The sequence below is a fragment of the Mastigoproctus giganteus genome, chromosome 14, assembly GCF_048544385.1.
Source record: "Mastigoproctus giganteus isolate SK-2022 chromosome 14, ASM4854438v1, whole genome shotgun sequence".
NCBI classification, from domain to species: domain Eukaryota; kingdom Metazoa; phylum Arthropoda; class Arachnida; order Uropygi; family Thelyphonidae; genus Mastigoproctus; species Mastigoproctus giganteus.
In genome coordinates, this window is record NC_143588.1 from 27913677 (window position 1) to 27936590 (window position 22914).

The 22914-nt window shown below is 39.0% G+C and overlaps 1 protein-coding gene across 1 annotated transcript in view; it reads right to left on the minus strand.

Moving 5' to 3' along the window:
- LOC150075033 (tensin-3-like) overlaps positions 1 to 11859 on the minus strand; it is a 32810-nt gene extending 20951 nt beyond the window's left edge. The window contains exons 1-2 of the mRNA XM_090389054.1: positions 11780 to 11859; positions 2523 to 2636 (exon numbers count right to left, since the gene is read on the minus strand). Coding sequence (XP_090245180.1) covers positions 2523 to 2636; positions 11780 to 11859 — 194 coding nt within the window. The remainder of the gene's footprint in view (positions 1 to 2522; positions 2637 to 11779) is intronic.
- Positions 11860 to 22914: the final 11055 nt, after the last annotated feature.

Below are 22914 nucleotides of genomic sequence, written 5' to 3' on the forward strand. Positions count from 1 at the left end.
TGGATGGGAAAAATAAGATGTTTTTTTCTTTTGGCTGATGCTATGAGCTTGCTTTCTTGCATAAATTGCAACTATTATTCCAAAATGTAATCACTCACCAAGTATTTTAAATGGAATATGGAAAAAAATTGTATATATGTAGGGTGTCCGTAAATGATGTTTCTGATTTTGATATTTTTTTATTCAGAATTACTTCAAGCTACACTCATGAAACACATACCAGCTGAAAGATCAATTCAATAAGTTTTTTTTTAAATTAGTACTTAACTGCCAGTTTTGCATTCTACCCATTATGCAGTGCTACATTTGCCAGAATGGCAAAATGGCAACCAGGCCGGAGAAAGCATTCTGTGTGTTAGCATTTTGCACAACAAAATGGGACAAGTGAATCGACATAATTTACGAATCTGGAGCAGTGAAAATCCCCATGAGTTTTTTTAACATGAAAGAGACAGTTTCAAAGTTAACATTTTTGCCACAATGTCTTTGAGACATTGCAGCAAAAAGCAGTATGGGCTGTTCTTCTTCATCGAACCGACGGTGAAAGGTTTCATCTACTTGGAAATGGTCAGTGAATGGTTAATTCCACAGCTGCAGGAGGACAATACAGATGGGATTCATCAACAAGACGGTGCCCCTCCACATTTTTGTAATGAAGTGAAGTCATATCTGAATGAACATCTTCCTCAGTGTTGGACTGGACATGGAGGCCATGTGGAATGGCCTCCTGGGTTGCCTGATCTGATGCCAATGGATTTCTTTTTGTGGGAATTATGCGAAGGACAATGTGTACATCACTCCACTATCAACGACACTGCAGGAGCTGAAGGCACGGATCACAGTGGCCTTTGGTAAAATTGATCGAGAAATGAAGCACAGTGTGAGGCTGAAGATTGAGTATCGCTATAATACTGTTTGAGTTACTCGTGGTCCCCACATTGAACTTTACCAATGACTTTATATATCTTCATAAAACTTGTTGAATTGATCTTTCAGCTGGTATGTGTTTCATGAGTGTAGCTTGAAGTAATTCTGAATAAAAAATGATCAAAAGTGGAAACATCATTTACAGACACCCTGTATGTATATATAAAGTATAAAGGAACGTAACCCCCGCGAATAGCGGGGGTTACGTTCCTGAGAAATGTCGCGAATACCGAAAACGCGAATACTGAGTTATGGCTCAGATAGTAATAAAGTGGTTCCGTTCCAAAGTATGTAATATATAAGAAAAACTAGTCTAAAATTTTGTCTATGTATGTATTACACATACCTTCATAATATGACTATGTAAAATGACAGTATGTAGTGAAATGCAAGCATATGGCATCGAAATGAAAATAAGAAACAATTTAATAATAAATGTAATATTTATTAGAAATTTCAAACATTCTTTCAAACCAGCGCTTTGCTAGCTAAAAAACTTATCCCACCAGTGCTATCACCAGTTTCGCTAAAGTGTTGATAACGGAGTTTTGCTTTTTCACGAATGATGAGTGAACTTAACGGAATTTTATTTTGAGTTCGGTCTTCTATCCACAGATTTAAAGCTTTTTCCATTTTTTCTAATTTAACATCACGGGTTACAGAGCAAATTTTTGAAGCAATTAGCGCATTTTCACGGACACTACAGCGGATTTTTTCTTCCAATTTTTTGATTGATCGTACCGTTGACTCATTGATTTTATAATGTTTTGCCACTGAGGAGACACTTTCACCATTAGAAATTTTGTCTAATAACTCAATTTTATTCACTAATGTCATCACCTTCTTTGATCTTTTCACATTTCCCTTGTTATTCGTAGGCATATTTTTGTACGGGTTAGAAAGAACTTGTCCACAATAAAGTCACTTTCGTCCGATAACACACTCGAAAAAAGTTTGTTTTACACTGCAAAACGGTAGATTTATCACTTTTGTAAGCATATTAATTTATAAATTTATTCAATTTATAAGCATATAAATTGAAAGCAAACGACGAAACCTTCCATGACAAGTGCATAACACGTACTGAACAAGGATTAGCGAGAAACATCCACGCTCGCGATTTTGTCACCCCTCTCCCCCACCCACTGAGCGCTGTTTTGACCGGGAAAGATAATTTTAGCCACGCCCATGTTTTTTTATGGGTGTGGCTATTCACGGCACTTTAAATTTCACATTTTATATTAAATCAGCGATTGCGAATACGCGAAACCGCAAATACAGATACTGCGAATAGCGGGGGTTAACTGTATAAGGGGAAAGGAAAAGGAATAAAAGAAAAGAAAAAAAAAAGTGAGAAGTCTGTAAGTGCTAACTTATGCTTAATAAAATACACTTAATAAAAATTAATCAAATGAGAATGTTGCCACTGTTACAAAACCGGCCTCTCATCAAGTGCCAACAGCCAGAATTGCAAGCAAAACAGCAACATGGCGTCTTCATTTCTGATGTAAACCACAAACCAATGGGTAAAAAGCATAAACATAAATGAAAAAAATAAATAAATAAAATAAAATAAATATATCTATAATAATCACCTTGTACTTATAGGAACACCTGTCTCTTCATTCAGTTGAGTCCACCTCCTCTCATCAGGATCCAAACCGCAATGGCTAATTGACTTGATTGGATAATGACGTCGGAAGAATAATCTAAAATAATAATATCAGAAACCTACTAATTAAATTTTTTAATTTAAGAATTTTAATATAGAGTATTATTAATAATGGCCAGTAACATCCAACTTCCATATGATGTTTGCATTTGGATAAAAAAAAATGCTACTTTAACAAGAATGTTTGCTGACTCATTCTGTTTCTATTTTATAGAAAAAAAAAATATATATTTACATATTTATTACCCAAAATGGTCACAAGTTACTTTATTAACATAAAAATATGTGAATGTTTGACAAACTCGCTAATCTACATATAACAGTAATAGTATTTGCCATATAGTGCAAGAAAGCCATAGGCTTTTGCTGCAGTGGCAAAAAAAGAGAAGTAAATAAGAAAATACAAATTATATGCTTCCCTCCTTACACAGGTAACTATCTAGTTGATCGATTTGATTCAAACTGTCAGCCTCAACTACCTGCGAGGGTAACTTGTTCCAACAAATCAACGACCTGCTGGCTAAAAGATATAGGAGAAGTATGTAGTGATTTTTTTTTTTTTTTTTTTTTTTTGCTGATGCTACATAATCTTGCTTTTTTGCATCATTTGCGACTACTACTAAAGAGAATTAAAAAACTCCTACTTCACATATAACATCTATTAAAGGCTGAGCATTCTGTTCTTTGTAACAGTGGGGGCGTAGCAACATCAATCACTGAAAAAGTCATGGGAAATTACAACAAAACATTCAGTTATACAAGGGGTGATCATTTAATTCACAGACTGGTGCAAGATTTTATGTTTACTGTGTGAACTTTCCATAACTGCAGCTAGAGGCACTCTCTGATTGCTACTAAGCAGATTCGGTGTGTGCATGCCAGTACTTGTCGAGATAGTGTTGTGTAAAGAGTTTTTTTTAGCCGCATGTCACTGACGATCGTTTTGAAGCAAGTATCATGTTGGACATACAGATTGAACAGCGATATGTGATTCATTATTATGTCAGAAGGGACTTAAATGCATTGCAAACAGTTCAAGAGATGAATGAAGCATATGGTAATAAGTGTCTTGGTAGGATGGCCATATTTAAATGGCACAAGCAATTCAGTGAAGAACGTGAGTCTGTTGCAGTTGACTCAAGACCTGGTCAGCCTTCCTCCTCAACTCCTGAGAAAATTGCAAAAGTCCAGGAAACCTTGGATGAAGACAGGTGAATTAAACTTCATGAATTAGCTGTTACAATGGCCTAGACAGAGAGTGGTGATCAATAGACACCGCTCTTCGTGGACTAATATTATTAGTGGAGTCCCTCAGGGTTCAATGTAGGGTCCATTATTGTTTTCTGTATTATAAATGATATTGATGATGGGAAGCAGCAACTCCAGTGTGATGTATCAACTCTGTGGTACTACACTGACAGTGGCAGAGAACGAAAAGGACCTGCGGGTAATTGTGCAGGCAGATATGAAGTTTTCTGAGCTGTGCAAGAGTAGCTCATAGTGTCTTGTTAATGATATACAGGACTTTTTCTAGCAGGGATAAGGAGTGATTATCCCCTTATATAAGACAAAGGTCAGGCCAACCTTGAGTACTATATACAGGTCTGGAGGCCTCATTTTAAGAAAGATGTAGAGCTGTTGGAACGAGTACAGAGAAGGGCAACAAGATTAGTGAATGGAACAAAGGGTTGCTCTTACGAAGAAAGGCTTAAATTTTGCAAATTACAGTGTCTGTAGACTAGGCACCTGCGAGGTGATCTGATTGAGGTGTATAAAGCCTTGAATGGTTTGACCATGCTCAATGCTGATGGAATTCTTCTTGCTCAGAATAATCAGTTGAGAGGGCATAAATTCAAATTGAGGAAAGACAGATGTAGGATAGATGTGCGGAAGTTTTCCTTTAGTAAGCGGGTGGTTGGCTGGTGGAACAGACTTCCATCCTTTGTTGTGGAAGTTGATAGCCTAAATAAATTTAAGGCTGAGCTGGAAAGGTACTTGGAATGAACGGAGGGGTGAAATGGGAGTGTGTCTTTTTTTGGCTGATGCTGCATAAGCTTGCTTTCTTGCATCATATGCCTCTATTAATGCTAATATCAGGCTTAATGTCCAAGTTTGCAGATGATACGAAGGTTGGTAGGGTTGTTAATGACACTAATGACAATACGCTGCTGCAACAGGATCTAGAAAAGTTGAGCAAAAGGGCTGAAAGGTGGAAAATGAAGTTTAACATTGACAATATACAGTACTACATATGGGAAGCAGTAACCCCAGAGTAATGTATCAACTCTGTGGCACTACACTGACAGTGGTAGAGAATGAAAAGGACCTGGGGGTAATTGTACAGGCAGATATGAAGTTTTCTGAGCAGTGCAGGCAGTCTGAAAGAGTAGCTCATGGTATCTTGTCAATGATATACAGGCATTTTTCTAGCAGGGATAACAAGGTGATTATCCCCTTGTATAAGGCAATGGTCAGGCCACACCTTGAGTACTGTATACAGGTATACATTTCATAATTCGACAGTGTGAAACGGAAGTGTCTGTTTGTTTTGGTTTGGAGTTGTTGGAACGTTCTGCAGTTATCTTGTGAAGCGTCTTTTAGGAAGCAGTCTGGTTGTCTAGAAAAATAGAAATTTAGCTGACAAAAAAAAAAGAAAATGCACCCATCTAGCAGTGGGATTACTAGCCAACATAAAAAAATATACCAATCTAGCAGTGATTATGATGAAGATAAAATGTCTGCAGTAATAAATAAGGTACTATTTCCACACAAAGAACAAAATAAGATTAGTACAAGTAAAAACAAAAACAGCAGTGCAGTTGGATTTGTCAGAAAAGGCACCGTAAGAAATCATAAGAAATCATTTTAAGAAGGATGTAGAGCTGTTGGAAGGAGTACAGAGAAGGGCAACAAGATTAGTGAATAGAACAAAGGGTTGCTCTTATAAAGAAAGGCTGAAGTTTTGCAAATTACAGTGTCTGGAGGCTAGGCACCTGTGAGGTGATCTGATTGAGGTGTATAAAGCCTTGAATGATTTGAGCATGCTCAATGCTGATGGGATTCTTCTTCTTGCTCACAATAATTGCCTGAGAGGGCATAAATTTAAATTGAGGAAAGATGGTTGTAGGATAGATGTGCAGAATTTTGCCTTTAGCCAGCGGGTGGTTGATTGGTGGAACAAACTTCCATCTGTCATTGTAGAAGTTGATACCTTAAATAGATTCAAGGCAGAACTTGACAAACGCAGCAGGGATAAGGAGGTGATTATTCCCTTGTATAAGGCAATGGTCAGGCCACACCTTGAGTACTGTATACAGGTCTGGAGGCCTCATTTCAAGAAGGATGCAGAGCTGCTGGAAGGGCAACAAGATTAGTGAATGGAACAAAGGGGTACTCTTACGAAGAAAGGCTTAAGTTTTGCAAATTACAGTGTCTGGAGGCTAGGCACCAGCGAGGTGATTCTGATAGAGGTGTAAAGCCTTGAATGGTTTGAGCATGCTCAATGCTGATGGGATTCTTCCTCTTGCTCAGAATAATCACCTGAGAGGGCATAAATTCAAATTGAGGAAAGACAGATGTAGGATAGATGTGCGGAAATTTGCCTTTAGCCAGCAGGTAGTTGATTGGTGGAACAGACTTCCATCCCTTGTCGTGGAAGTTGATAGCCTAAATAAATTTAAGGCTTGGCTGGACAGGTATTTCAAATGAATGGAGGGGTGAAGTAGAGGTGGTTTTTTTTTTTTTTTTTTTTGGCTGATGCTGCATAAGCTTGCTTTCTTGCATCATATGCCTCTACTAATGCTAACATTTGGAGTTAGTGGATGGTACAAATAAGGTTTTTTGTTTTTTTTTTGGCTGATGCTATATAAGCTTGCTTTCTTGCATCATGTGGCTTTGCTAATCCTAATGCTAATTTCATGTGGTAGTGCTCACAATATTGAGGAAGATCACCTGAAAATGTTGCAAGACTGTGCCTGCTGGATTCCACACAATTTGACTCCAGAACAAAAACAGCAAAGTTTTTGTTCTGGAGTCAAATTGTGCAAAGAAATGATTGATCGTTTTGAAGCAGAGGGTCAAAACTTCTTAAATCTTCTTAAATCTACAAGTTACTTAATAGTAACTTGTAGTGAAACTTGGATTTTTCACTATGATCCAGATAAAAACTACAGTCGAGTGAACGGAAGCTTTCTGATTCACCAAAAACCTAAGAAATTTTGAGCTTCTCACCTGGCTGACAAACAAATGGTTCTTGTGTTTTCTGACATAAAAGGCATTCTTGTTACACATTTTTTGCCTCGTGGAACAACTATGAATAAGGAAGCATACCCTGAGATTTTCAGAGTGAAACTTCGCCTGCCATTTGTAAGAAAAGTCAAAAACTTTCCAATGCGAAGTTGTTTCTCTGTCAAGACGATGCTAGGCCCATACGGCTAATTGCGCAGCCAGTGAACAATGCCATAGATAGTGAGGTTTGGCCACACCCCCCTTATTCATCAGACTTAGCCCCGTCTGATTTCTTCCTGTTTCCACCTCTGAAGAAAGCTCTGAAACGCAAGTGTTTCGCATCTGACAAAAATGCTTGCAGAGCAACAAGGGAAGCACTTCACAGTCTTTCGAAAAATGGCTTGCAAGAAGCATTTAATGCATGGGTACGATGGTGGAAAAAGTGTGTAAAGTTCAACGGAGAGCATTTCGAGAAGGAGAAATCCACAGATAAAAACAATTAGATATGATCTTGCAGAGTCCATAAATTGAATGATCACCCCCCCCCCCTTGTGATTTGTAAACACATTGTTTTCATGCATATATATGTAATTTAGTGTCTTATTTTGTGTTTTAATTCATTTATATTATTTGTGCAAAATTTAAGATGTTGATGTGAGGAATGTGATAAAGAAATTTTAAGTGACAGGTTACACATTAGTCAACATAAAGGATGATCAAGATCAAGAGAATCTAACTTATTTAGATCAAGAGAATTTAAAAAACCCTCACCATAGTCATCTTCCGATTCCTCACTTGTAACATATACATCGGTTTCAGCAATTTCTTTATTTTAATATAACACATCAGTAACTGCTAAGTGTATGGCGTGTGAATAGCATAGTTGATTAATTATAGGTGATAATTGGCCAATTTTCATAACAGCAGCACCATCATTTGTCACTGCAACTATGTTGGTTGCTAGATCCATGTTAAAAATTTGTAGCCTCTCAGAAACTAATTCTAATGTTTTCTTAGCATCGCAGGAACTAGATATGGGAAGTAAGCCCAAATTAAAATCTTCTGCAAAATGGTGTACGTTGATATTCAAATATCTGCTATTTCTTTTGCTAGTCCACTCATCTAAAGTTATAGAAAAATTTTCCCATTCTTCTTAATACAATCCAATTCATTTACAGTTTCACATTTGGCAGTGTCATAAAACGTATGAATGAGTTACAATCCTCGAGTGTTGTTTTTTGGTAATGAATATCCCCGTTGTTGCAAAAACTCTCGTATGAACGAGCTTGTTGTAATGCTATTAATGGGCAATCCATCCATTGCAGCAAAATTTGCTATAATTTCTTCTAAACTGCTCCTTTTTAAGAAATTAAAAATACTGGCTTGTTTTTGTGGGCAGGAGGAGGGTCCAGGTGTTTCTTGTTTGTCGATCGTTTCTGTTTTCTTGTCGATTATTATTTTATGAACTACTTTCAGATGATTATGGAGATTGCTCATAGATGATCCTTTGCAGCTCAACATTTTATTACAATGATTGCAGCATGTCTTGTCTTTTCCAACCTTTTTGAAATTATCCCAAACCTCTGACTTATTTGCAACATTCATTTTGGCTTAAAAATCAAATGAAACATTTTAAATATTTTTATCAATGACATTAATATTTAATAATGAAAGAATGTTATATTATTAGAATAGACATTAATATATTTACTTCTGTTGTTTTTACTAATAAAACAAGAATAATAACAAGCAATAACATAAACTTCTATTCCTGCTTGTTGATCAAACTCAAGTGAATGGAGCTGTCGCGCAGCATTGTGTACAGTGTAGTACACAGGACTAAACTGGTCTGGTGGGGTGCACATGAGCAACACAGCTGATGTCATCGGTCATTCAGTGTGATGCCACATAGAATAGCATAATAGCGTTTGTGGATTTGCATGCCAAACATTTGCCTGACTCGTGAAGATTAGTTTTACTACAATATGCTTGTGCCCGAGGTGATTTCAAGTCAAAATATTTACATTTTTAATTAAATAATTAATGAATTTTTACATATTAATTCTAGTATCTAAAACCGGTTTTTAAATTTAAAAATCGGTTTTCGAATTTTACAAATTTATTCAAAAAAACCGGTTGTTAAAAACCAACAAACCCTACTTTTAAGCATGTACGAAGTACTTTTTAATTAAGTACTTTTTCCATCATTATTAGTTAACACAATTAGATTTTATGTTAAATCAAGTGTAGGACACATGCTGGGCTTTAGAAGATGACTAAAGTCCAGCATTTAGAATTCTTCCCACAACTGTAACAAAGCGAGGAGTGGCTTTCATTGAAGAGATAACAAACATCCCAGGTGAAATGCTTTCAACAGCATTTTAATTTAGTCAAGTTAAGCAGCAAATGTTTTGAGGGTTAATTTGCTTGCACAGAAAAAACACTCGTCTCTGTGCTGATCTAATAGGGTAAATTGCTTCAGTGCTCTGCACAACTAACACTGGCCTGAGAGAAGCTACATACAGAAGTTAAATACAGTTTATTCATTTATATCCCATTAAAAGAAACGTTTCACACTTTTTCTTTTATATTTATTTGATTTTATAGTATTGATGCAAATAAAAAGCCCTGTTGTAAAAATAATAATAGCTTATAGGTTGATATTATTAATAGAAAGAGTTCTTTACTCATGTAAACTCTAGAAGGGAGTGGTGAAACAATTTTGTTAACTTGATATCGATGGTTCAACTGCTGATGATCCTAATCAGGTTGCTGACAAACTCAATGAGTATTTTGCATCTACATTCACACATGAGGAATTCTTTAGGGGGAGTGGCGGCGAGAACTTTATCATACTCTAAAAGTGAGGTAAATGATTTTTAGCATGAACACAGGCATATGATGCAAGAAAGCAAGATTATGCAGCAACAGCCAAAAAAAAAAAAAAACAACCCCCTTCCCATTTCACTGATCCATTCGTTCCAAATGTTTGTCTAGTTCTGCCTTCAATTTATTCAAGCTATCAACTTCCACAACAACATATGTAAGTTTGTTCCAGCAAACAACTTCCCGCTGGCTAAAAGCAAATTTCCACACATCTATTCTACACTTGTCTTTCCTAAGTTTCAAGTGGAAGAATCCCATCAACTATATAAAGTGGAAGAATACCATCGACATTGAGCCTACCCAATCCATTCAGGGCCTCTTGTCACCACACAGGTGCCAAATCTCCAGAAGCTGCAATTTGTAGAACTTAAGCCTTTCTTCGTAAGAGCACCCCTTTGTTCCCCTCACCCATCTTGTTGCCCTTCTCTGTATTCGTTCTAGCAACTCTGCATCCTTCCTAAGATGTGGCCTCCAGACTTGTATGCAGTACTCAAGTATGCAGTATGCAGAGTATGCAGTACTCAAGGTGTGGCCGGACCATTGCATTATACAAGGGGATAATCACCTCCTTTTCCCTACTAGCAAATTTCCTGTATATCATTGACAAGCAGTGGTGTATTCGGATTGGAATAAACCGGAACAATGTTCCGGTACTTTTTTCTAAATGTCATAATAGAAAATCATTAAATTTATATACCTAATATTATGAAACAATGGCGTAATCAAAGGGGAGGAAGAAATATCTATTTTACCCATTGCTACTAAAAATATATATTAACAGTAATCTTTAAAATTAACAGATTTCTTTAAAAGTTTATTTAAAATCAAAACTATAAATTTCGCAATGAAACTTAAACATTTCTTACTAAAGTACAATGTGTTAGTTAAAGAGATTCAACGAATGAGATATACTGTGATTCATGAGAATGCTACATTTTGATTTGGCATGAGCTGAATGATAGAACTGGTTGTTCTATGAAACGTGAGTCTGAAATCTGACTCAGTTAATGTGTACAGTTGATGTTGCATTATCATATAGTCTTCTGGACTATATAACAAGCATTCCAGTACTTTTTTTTTTAGCAATACACCTCTGTTGACAAGCCCCCATGGCCTACTCTGGCAGCCTGTCTGCACTGCTTAGAAAAATTCATATCTGAATGCACAGTTACCCCCAGGTCACTTTCAATCTCCACTATCCTGAGTGAAACATCACCCAGTTGGTACATTTCTCTGGGGTTAGTGCTACCCATATGCAGTATTTTGCATTTGTCAATGGTAAACTTCAGTTACCGCTTCTCAGCCCATCTGCTGAACATTTCCGGATCCTGTTGCAGCAGCATACTGTCATTACTGTTATCAAAAAACCTGCCAACCTTCGTATCGTCTGCAAACTTTAATCTTAAGCTTGATATACCTTCATCAATATCATTGGTAAATAAACAAAACAATAATGGCCCAGCAGCAAACCCTGAGGGACACCGATAATAACATTAGTCCACTCAACCATCCTTATATCCATTGTAGCAACTTACCCTTAAGGTCATACTGCTCCAATTTGTAGCCTTCCATGTGCAACAGTATCAAAACATTTCCTGAAATCCAAGTATATGATATCAAAATTATTTTTTGCATCCAGTTCCTTTGTGACCACATCATAGTATCCAATTAAATTGGTCAGACAAGACTTTCCCTTAGCAAACCCATGCTGTGTGTGAATGATTACTTCTCTCTTGTATAGATGATCCTACAATGCTTCTTTAACCAGTGACTCCATTATTTTCCCAGGAGCAGCCATCAAACTAACAGATCTGTAATTATTCGTGTCACCCCTTGATCCCCCTTTGTGAATTCCTCTGTAGATACATTTGCACATCTCCAGTCTGTGGGGACTTTCCCTGAATCCAAGGATGCTCTTATAACTATGTCTAACTGTTTGCTTACTTCTTTTACCACCTCCTTTAATATAACTGGATAGATTCCATCTATCCCAGCTGCCTTTCTTATAAAATTAACTTCAACAATTTCTTCTCCACTTTGCTCTCAGTTATTACAGAATCATTTAACTCCCTGTTAGAGTTTGATAAACATCTGCACCTCTCCTCCTTGAATAACTCCTTGTGTGAATGTAGATGCAAAATACTCATTTAGTTTGGCAGCTATCTGAGAATGATCATCTATCGCCAAACTATTCATATCAAATGGGCCAATCTGATTCATCCATTTCCTTTTAGAGTTTATATAAGAAAAGAAGTATTTGATGTTTTTCTTTGCACCCTATGCCAAAGATTTCTCATAACCTGCCTTTGCTTGCCTAACCTCCTTTGTGACTTGATTACAGACTAGCTTGTATCTACCATAGGCTTCTGTGTTGCCTGACAATTTAAGTGCATCCCATGCATTTTTCTTCTCTGCCACAAGTCTCATTAGTTCATCTGACATCCATTTGGGCCTAAACCCAGAACAGTATTTCTTAGTTGGAACAAAAAGCCTAGTAGCTTCCAAAGTTACTTCCTTCAATGCTTCCCATTTAGAATTTATTGTTGGTAACATCATCAGTTAGTCCCATTGCATAGAACTTAAAAAATCTGAGACCACCGTCATCACCTTTACGAAAGCAAAAACCCTTCCCTTTACCCCTGATGGTAGTTACATCTTTAAGTAAATCCCATTTCAGTACATTGTGATCACTGCCACCTAGTGCTTCCTTTATCTGTAAATTCTTAATGAATGAATGATCACTGCAGATAATCAGATCAAGAGTGTTACTCCCTCTTATTGCCTCTTTAACATGCTGCTGTAGAAAACAATTGTCCAATAAATCCACAAAACCCTTGCTAGTATGCAAATGACCAACCCACAAGTTCCAGTCTATATCTGGGAAGTTAAAATCCCCCACACTCTGATTTACTGGCCCACTCTATTTCTCTGTATAATTTTTCATTGTACTCATCAGAGTCATTAGGTCTATAACAAATTCCTACCCTCATTATTGCTATCCCAGTGCTTATGTCACACCAAACTGATTCAACATTGCACTGTCCATCTATGTCAACTGAATGCACTTCCTTAGATTTTATGTGTTCTTTAACTAACAGCATAACCCCTCCTCCCGTCCTATCCTGTTTATCCTTTCTGTACACATTGTACTCCCCCAAATTCCAATTTTGCATCCCTTATAAATGAGTGACACCACGTCTCTGATATCCCAACAATATCTGCCTTTGATATCTTGACTAGCACTTCAAGCTCATCAAATTTATTTACTATACTCCTATTCTTACTCTTAATTACTCTATCACAGCCCATGTATTTACTTATTATTATTATTAGCCATATGGTACAGGGAAGCCTGAGGCTTATGCTGTACCAGACAAAAAGAAAAACTTTCTGCATTACCCTGAGAGAGAGAAAGAGAGAGAAAGGGAATCACGAAGAAAGAGAAGAATGATGATATCCAGCTCAGGACCCTAGGTGTGCATAGTCCATAACTCACCAGATATGAGCCCCTGGCGAAAGTTTGTCATCATTCCCAGCGGGTCAGGAGACCGATTTTTGCAACACCTCAACTCTCTGTTGTAATTCACCATTGAACTGGAGTCGGACAATGCTCTTCCCTTTTTAGATACTCTTGTTCGGTGTAAGGGCATACATTTAAAAACTTCAGTCTACTACAAACTGATGTGTGCTACCCAATTCACCAACTACCGATCAGCACACATTCATAGCCAGCTTCTCGGTACTGCACATAATCATCACCATCAGCCATTTTGAATCCACTGGAGGATGAAGGCATCTCCAGCAACTTTCCAGTTCCCTGTGTTTTGTGCAATGGCCATCCATTTGATACCTACAAACTCATGAATTTCATCTGTCCATCTCCGTAGTTTTCTTCCAGGTTTTCTTCTAGCTCCTCTTGGGTACCATTCAGTTATTTTCTAGTCCATCTTGTCTTCGCACTATGTGTCCTGCCCAAGACCATATTAGTTCTTTAGTTTTGATAAGAATGTCCTTTACTTGAGTTTGCTGCCTAATCCATGTGTTTCTCTTCTTATCTAACAGTCTCATTCCTAATAAAATTCGTTCCAATCTTCGCTGTGCAGTTCTTAGCTTCTATTCCATTTTTTGGTGAATGACTAAGTTTCACTTCCTTAAGTCATGGTGGGGAGTTTACAATGATTTATTATTTTACATTTGAGACAAATTGGGATATTGCTCCTCAGTATATGACGATATTTCCTGAATGCTATCCACCAAGAATTTATTCTTCTCTTGACTTCCAGCCATTTATTATTAGCATTAGCATTAGTAGAGGCATTGGATGCAAGAAAGCAAGCTTATGCAGCATCAGCCAAAAAAAAAAAAAAAAACACTTTCACTTCACCCCTCTGTTCGTTCGAAATACCTGTCCAGCTGAGCCTTAAACTTATTTAGGCTATCAACTTCCACGACAAGGGATAGAAGTCTGTTCTACCAACCAACCACCCACTGGCTAAAGGCAAATTTCCGCACATCTATCCTACATCTGTCTTTCCTCAATTTGAATTTATACCCTCTCAGATGATTATTCTGAGCAAGAGGAAGAATCCCATCAGCATTGAGCATGCTCAAACCATTCAAGGCTTTATACACCTCTATCAGATCACCTCACTGGTGCCTAGCCTCCAGACACTGTAATTTGCAAAACTTAAGCCTTTCTTTGTAAGAGCATCCCTTTGTTCCATTAACTAATCTTGTTGCCCTTCTCTGTACTCATTCCAACAGCTCTACATCCTTCTTGAAATGAGGCCTTCAGACCTGTATACAGTACTCTAGGTGTGGCCTGACCATTGCCTTATACAAGGAAATAATCACCTCCTTATCCCTGCTAGAAAAATTCCTATATATCATTGACAATACACCATGAGCTACTCTTGCAGCCCATCTGCACTGCTCAGAGAACTTCATATCTGCCTGCACATCCACCCCCATGTCCCTTTCATTCTCTACCACTGTCAGTGTAGTACCACAGAGTTGATACGTTGCTCTTGTGTTGCTGTTTGCCGTATATAGTACTTTACACTTGTCAATGTTAAACTTCATTTGCCACCTCTCAGCCCATCTGCTCAACCTTTCCAGATCCTGTTGCAACAGCACAGTGTCAGTAGTGTCCTTGACAACCCTGCCAACCTTCGTATCGTCTGCAAACTTGGACATTAAGCTTGATATACCATCATCAATATCCTTTATAAATACAGAAAATAATAATGGACCCAACACTGAGCCCTGAGGGACTTCATTAATAACATTAGTCCATGATCAGCAGTGTCCATAGGTTACCACTCTCTGTCTTTTCCCCCTCAACCACCCCTTTATCCATAGCAGCAATATGTTTCCAATGCCACACTGCTCCAATTTGTGCAGCAGTCTTCCATGTGCAACAGTATCAAAAGCCTTTCTAAGATCCAAGTATATAATATCAAAGTTATTCTCTGCATCCAGTTCTTTTGCGACTTGCTCATAGTATTCAATCAAATTGGTCAGGCAAGACTTCCCCTTAACAAAACCATGCTGTGTCCGAGCTATAACTGAAGTCTTGTCTAGATGATCCTGCAGTGCTTCTTTAACCAGTGCCTCCATTAATTTTACTGGAACAGAAGTTAAACTCCCAGGTCTATAATTACTTGTGTCAGCCTTTGATCCTCCTTTGTCAATTGGGGTCACATTTGCACATCTCCAGTCTGTGGGTACCTCCCCTGAGTCCAAGGAAGCTCTCATAATTATGGCTAAGGGTTTGCTTACTTCCTTTGCTGCCTCCTTTCATATAACTGGATAGATCCCATCCACCCCAGGTGCCTTTCTTGTGTTTATCTTCAACAAATTTTCCTCCACTTTACTCTCAGTTATTACAAGATTCTCTAGCTTACTGCCAGAGTTGATATATCTTCTGTTAGTGAGGATGACGTGATTTCATTAGTTATTAATCCATTTGGGCTCTTCCATGTCCATTTTCTGTTCACATATTTCTTGAAAAAAGTGTTCATTACTGGCAATGCTTTGTGATTCTGCAAATTCCACAAGTGTTTCACCTCTTTCATTTCTTTCACCAATTCCAAAATTTCCTATAGTTCCCCTTTCTGCACTATTTTGTCTCTTTCCAATCTTAGCATTGAAGTCACCATAATGATAGTGTAGTGGGTTTTCTGCTCATCTAGAAGAGTCAATTTCGGTGTACGTTTCTTCATCCTCTTCATCATAATGGCTCGATATCGGTGCATATATCATTATAACCTTCAGTTTCTACCTCTTAGAAATCCTGAGTAGTAGTAGTCTTGACACCCTTGGTGATGTAATTTTGAATTCCAAAATGTTTTTTTATATCTTTATAGACCAGAAAGCCAACTCCAGCTTCGCTTCTTTAGCTGTTTCCATTGGTGTATAGCAGATTTCCACTTGATAAACTTATAAGTGATTCATTTCTTCTTCTCGTTTCAGCCAAACTGATGATATTCCAATTCACATTTTCTAATTCCTTTTCCAGCTCTAATACCCTGTCTTCACCGATGAGCAATCTTACATTATAACAGGCCAAGTTCAGTTTCTGTGCATGGCAGCCTGGTCATATCCAGAGATTCTTAGCACCCTCTGCTTCCCTTCTGATCCTCTTGCTGCTGCTGTAAGAAGGGGAGTGAAAGCCACTGGGGACTGAGGGTCATTTGTTTCCTCGTGCTGTCATGTGCTTGAGGGTCTTTTCCTCTTCATGCTGACCAAACGTCTTGAACAGAACCACTCTACATGTTCGTTGCCACCAAGGTGACATAACAGGGCTTACCATCGAGAAGGTCTGCATGAGTGGATTTTAGGAAGGCAGGCCAACCAGACTTCTCCTAAATGTTCTGAAATAGAAAGATATTGTGTCCATCAGTGTTTTAGAATGAGTGTCTGATAACACACAGAATGACTGTTCCCCATTAAGCCCCCATCAGCTCAGTCAGCAGACATTGCTACTGAACAGTTGGAGGGTCGTGCTTTTGTGGATTTCCCAGATCCCATTATGTTCTGGTGTTGCTATGTCGACAACATGTTTGTTGTCATTCCCCGCAGGTTAGGAGACCGATTTTTGCAACACCTGAACTCTCTGTCATAATTTATTCAATTCACAATTGAATTGGAGTCGGGTAATGCTCTTCCCTTTTTAGATACTCTTGTTCAGCACAAGGGCATGCATTTAAAAATTTCAATCTACCGCAAACTGATATGTGCTGGCCAATTCACCAACTACCGATCAGCATCGGTAGTTGGTGAATAGCCAACTTCTTGGTACTGCACAAGCCCTACTAACCCGCTCCTGGACTCATTCCAGTTCAATGGATGAAAGACGCGATGAAATTGTTAAAATAAAAGCAGATCTAGCTACCCTGCCATTGTCCTAGATAAGTATGAACTGCAGGCCCATGACTGTGCACCATACCCTAGGGCCCACCATAGCAATGACGCCACCTTCACTGCATTTATCCCCTACTACCCGGGCGTGTCATAACAGTCTCTAAAATCTTATGAGCTCACGGGATAAATTGCTTGCAGCTACCAGGCAGAAAGCTATGGCTCCTCCTCTTGAGGGTAAAAAATCCTGACCCTCCCACTTTGGCATAGCACATATCCTGCCATGACGGCACTGGCAGCAGTGTTGGGGAGTCTGGCAGGAGGCTCCAAGATCCAATCTCTGAACATGAGACAGCAATCTGTTCTGCAGATTCTGAACACTCAGCAATCGCAGAGTATTTCTGGTCATTCCAGCACAACCTCGATCCACGTTTAAATTATCGGCCAATCCCGACACTACTGTCATCGCATCTGGTTGGAATCACTACACATTTCCTGTTGTCGAGATGGCTTTAACTGAAATAAAGGAGGGCACATCCATCCCATCATGGAGCAGTTATCCTCCAGAATGATAAACATTGGCACATGCTTCATACTCAAACACTACATTTAAAACCACAAGCCACTATTTCCAACAACTGATTGTTACCTGCACCCATGTCAGGCATTTCACCTCGCATGACTACTATGGCTGGGCACCTATTCTTTGTTTTAAAATCAAGCTCATTCCCCAACTGAAGAAGAACTACATAAGTCCAAAAGTTTTTTGGTACCTTTATTTATTTTTTTTTACTTAACTTGTCTTTAACTAACATTAAAGGATGTTTGCTCAATCCTTGTTTTTCTTTATCCATTGCTCCGGTACGAGTGAAGTACATATAATTAGGGTTAGGTTTTGAATTGGGATTTTATTTGAAATTGAATAGAAATCATGACTCAGACCAGAGCAGCAAAGCAAAAGGCTAAAACTAATGGGAGTACTGTGGCTCATAGGAGAACTGAAGGGGGGCAGTTGTCCTCTGAATCACAGCCTTTTGAAATGCATTGCTTATTTGATGTTTGTGAAGCAATCAGGAACGGGACATGATATTGCCAAGGGGAATGTCTTTGTGTGTGCATGATGTAAGGAGCCAACTCAGCATTGTTATGGGCCTATATGAGAGCTTGAAGGACAGGTGGATGCCCTCGAAGGATTTAAATTGAGGGGGTCCATCAAGCTCTCAGTTGCCTATATTAATGCCAGAGCTTGCACTTGAACATCACACAACAAAGTGGCAACCCCCAAAGGAATTAGTTGTTGTCGGTGACTATTCCAAAGTTGGTGACTTTATTGTCAGAGAAATGAGGAACATATTGTGCAATAAGGATGCCACAATCTGCTCTAGAATGTCACAACCTTTACCACCAGGGGTAAAGGTTGTGACATTCTAGAGCAGATATCAACTTTTAAGGGCACAAAGGGTGATATTGTTTTACATGTTGGCACTAATGATATTAAGAGTAGGAGACCGGAAGAATTACTTAACAGGTCAATGACAGGTCATTGACCTGTTTCAACATTAACAGGTCAATGTTGAAAAAAAGCCGCAAGTTAAGGTTGAATTTGAAAGAGTGTCCAATTCTGCCTAGATACTATATAGCGAGAGCCCTGTCAATAAATTTGGCTCTGGAGAGATTCTGCAAGGTTCAAGAGGATAGAATTTTCCTCAGCCTGGTCTGTGCTTGTTAACAGGGGAGACTGTTTTTACAGGGATGGGATACGCTTAAATAGAAAGGATGCAAAAATATTTGATGATGCTATCGAGGCAGAGTTAGGTGGGTTGGAAAACTGCTAAACAGGGGAAATACACGGACTAATAGATTAACAGTAGCTGCTGGCAGAAGTGAAAGTGATTCTTGTACTGCTTCTATTGAAACGCAATTGAGCAGCAGCCTGGGAAGCAAGGCAATGGGGATTTCTAGGACTGCTGGAACTCATTGCGGAAAAAGTAAATACATGGGCTGTATTAGGGTAGCTAAGAATAGGAACAGGCTGTTGTGTTGTTGTTATTGGTTTTTAGGAGCTTTAGCAACTAAGGCCATATTGCTCCAGGGATATGTGGTGGTCATTCCCTGACCTTTCCGCATCCTCCGTATTTGGTGAACATAGGCTCGACCCCGGTCTAGTCAAGAAGTGTGTACTATGCACTACTGCTCCTGCCCACCTGGCTACGGAGGCACCATAGCAACAGGTGCAAGTATACTTGTGTGTACACCAATGCTAGGAGTTTGGTAAATAAATTTGATGATTTTGAAGTGTTGGTCAAAACTTCAAAGGCCAAAACTTGGGATAACAGAGGTGTGGTGTCACACAGATATAAGGAATGAAGAACTGGAATTTGGGGAGCACAATGTGTATAGACAGGATAGGAAGGGAGGAGGGGCTATCCTATTGGTTAAGAAACACGTAAAATCCAAGGATTTTACGTGTTTCTTAACCATGGCTGGAGAGTGCAGTGCTGAGTCAGTTGTGGTGCGGCATAAGTACTGGGAAAGCAAAATTGAGAGAAGGAGTGTGTTATAGGGCTAATGACTCTGATGAGTATAATAAACAACTGTATAGAGAGACAGAGTGAGCCTGTAAATCAGTGTCTTATAATGGGGCATTGTAATTTCCCAGATATTGACTGGAATTTGTGGGTTGGTAAGTCACTTCTGAAGCCGAGTGGTCAGGAGCGGGAGTGCAGTAGCACACGCTCTTTGAGTAGACCACGGTTCAAGCCCCTGACTGCTGAATATGGTCAATCTGCCAACCTGCACTGGACCAGCGTGGCAGATTATGGTCCATTTCTCTCAGCATGAATTGTTGAGGAGGCTTCCATTATGCAGTGGGTTGATAATGGTTGCACTTACTCGGGAGGCAACTAGAGGGAGTAATAATCTTGATCTGATTATCAGTAATGACTCTTCTTGCATTAACAATCTGCAGATAAAGGAACCACTAGGTGGCAGTGATCACAGTGTGCTCAAGTGGGATTTATTAAAAGAGGTAACTAACTACCATCAGGGATAAAGGGAAATGATTTTGCTTTCATAAAGTTGACTACAGTGGTCTGAGACAGTATTTAAATTCTATACAGTGGGCTAACTGATGATGTTACCAACAGCAAATTCAAAATGGGAAGCGTTCAAAGAATTAATCTTGGAAGCTACTAAGGCTTTTCGTACCAACTAAGAATGAAATATAGCATTAGCATTAGTAGAGGCATATGATGCAAGAAAGCAAGCTTATTCAGCATCAGCCAAAAAAAAAAAAAAAAAACACACACCACTCCCATTTCACCCCTCCGTTCGCTCGAAATACCTGTCCAGTTGAGCCTTAAATTTGTTTAGGCTATCAACTTCAACAACAAGTGATGGAAGTCGGTTCCACCAACCAACTACATGCTGGCCAAAGGCAAATTTCCGCACATCTATCCGACATCCGTCCTTCCTCAATTTGAATTTATGCCCTCTGAGCTGATTATTCTGAGCAAGATGAAGAATCCCATTGGCATTGAGCATGCTCAAACCATTCAAAGCCTTATACACCTCTATCAGATCACCTCACCGGTGCCTAGTCTCCAGACTCTGTAATTTGCAAAACTTAAGCCTTTCTTCGTAAGAGCAACCCTTTGTTCCATTCACTAATCTTGTTGCCCTTCTCTGTACCCGTTCCAGCAGCTCTACATCCTTCTTGAAATGAGGCCTCCAGACCTGTATACAGTACTCAAGATGTGGCCTAACCATTGCCTTATACAAGGGAATAATCACCTCCTTATCCCTGCTAGAAAAATTCCTGTATATCATTGACAAGACACCATGAGCTACTCTTTCAGCTCGTCTGCACTGCTCAGAGAACTTCATATCTGCCTGCACAATTACCCCCAGGTCCTTTTCATTCTCCACCACTGTCAGTGTAGTACCACAGAGTTGATACGTTGCTCTGGGGTTACTTTTTCCCATATGTAGTACTTTACATTTGTCAATGTTAAACTTCATTTGCCACCTCTCAGCCCATCTGTTCAACCTTTCCAGATTCTGTTGCAGCAGCATAGCGTCAGTGGTGTCCTTAACAACCCTGCCAACCTTTGTATCATCTGCAAATTTGGACATTAAACTTGATATCCCATCATCAATATCATTCATAAACACCGAAAACAACAACGGACCCAACACTGAACCCTGAGGAACTCCACTAATAACATTAGTCCACGTTGAGCAGTGTCCATTGATTACCACTCTCTGTCTTCTGCCACTCAACCATCCCCTTATCCATAGCAGCAATTGGTCTCCAATGCCACACTGCTCCAATTTGTGCAGCAGTCTTCCATGTGCAACAGTATCAAAAGCCTTTCTAAGATCCAAATATATAATATCAAAGTTATTCCCTGCATCCAGTTCTTTTGTGACTACATCATAGTATCCAATCAAATTAGTCAGGCAAGACCTGCCCTTAACAAAACCATGCTGCGTCTGAGCTATAACTGAATTCTTGTCTAGATGATCCTGCAGTGCTTCTTTAATCAGTGCCTCCATTAATTTACCTGGAACAGAAGTTATACTAACAGGTCTATAATTACTTGTGTCAGCCTTTGATCCTCCTTTGTGAATTGGGGTTACATTTGCACATCTCCAGTCTATGGGTACCTCCCCTGAGTCCAAAGAAGCTCTCATAATTATGGCTAGAGGTTTGCTTACCTCCTCTGCTGCCTCCTTTAATATAACTGGATAGATCCCATCCACCCCAGGTGCCTTTTTTATGTTTATCCTCAAGAATCTCTCCTCCACTTTCCTCTCAGTTATTACAAAATCATCCAGCTCACTGCCAATGTTTACTTTACCTACATCATTCTCCTTCCTGAATAACTCCTCATGCGTGAATGCAGATGCAAAATACTCGTCTAGATTGTTAGCCACCTGAGCAGGATCCTCAACTGTTGAACCATCAATATCCAGTGGACCAATCTGATTCATCCCTTTCCTTCTTGAGTTTAAATAGGTAAAGAACTCTTTTCTGTTTTTCTTTGCATCCTTTGCCAAGGATTTTTCGTAGTCTGCCTTTGCCTGCCTAATCTCCTTTGTGACTTGGTTACAGACCAACTTATATCTATCATAGGCTTCCATGTCACCCATTAATTTGTACGTATCCCATGCATTTTTCTTCTCTGCCACATGTCTCATTAGTTCATCTGACAACCATTTAGGCCTAAACCTTGAACAATATTTCTTAGTTGGTATGTAAAGCCTGGTAGTTTCCAAGATTAGTTCCTTGAATGCTTCCCATTTTGAGTTTGCTGTTGGTAACATCATCAGTTGGTCCCACTGTATAGAATTTAAATACTGTCTCAGACCATCATAGTCGCCTTTAAGAAAACAAAAACCCTTCCCTTTATATCTGATGGTAGTTACCTCCTTGAGTAAATCCCACTTCAACACACTGTGATCACTGCCACCTAGTGGTTCATTTATCTGCAGATTCTTAATGCATGAAGAATCACTACTGATAATCAGATCAAGAGTATTGCTCCCTCTTGTTGCCTCACGAACATGCTGATGTAGAAAACAATCATCCAATAAATCCACAAAAGCGTTGCTAGTGTGCGAGTGACCAACCCACAAATTCCAGTCAATATCTGGGAAATTAAATCCCCCATTATAAGACTCTCTGATTTACTGGCCCACTCTATTTCCCTGTACAATATCTTATTATACTCATCAGAGTCATTAGGCCTATAGCACACTCCTACTCTCAATTTTGATTTCCCTATGCTTAGGTCACACCAAACTGACTCGACACTGCCCTGTCCATCGATGTCGAC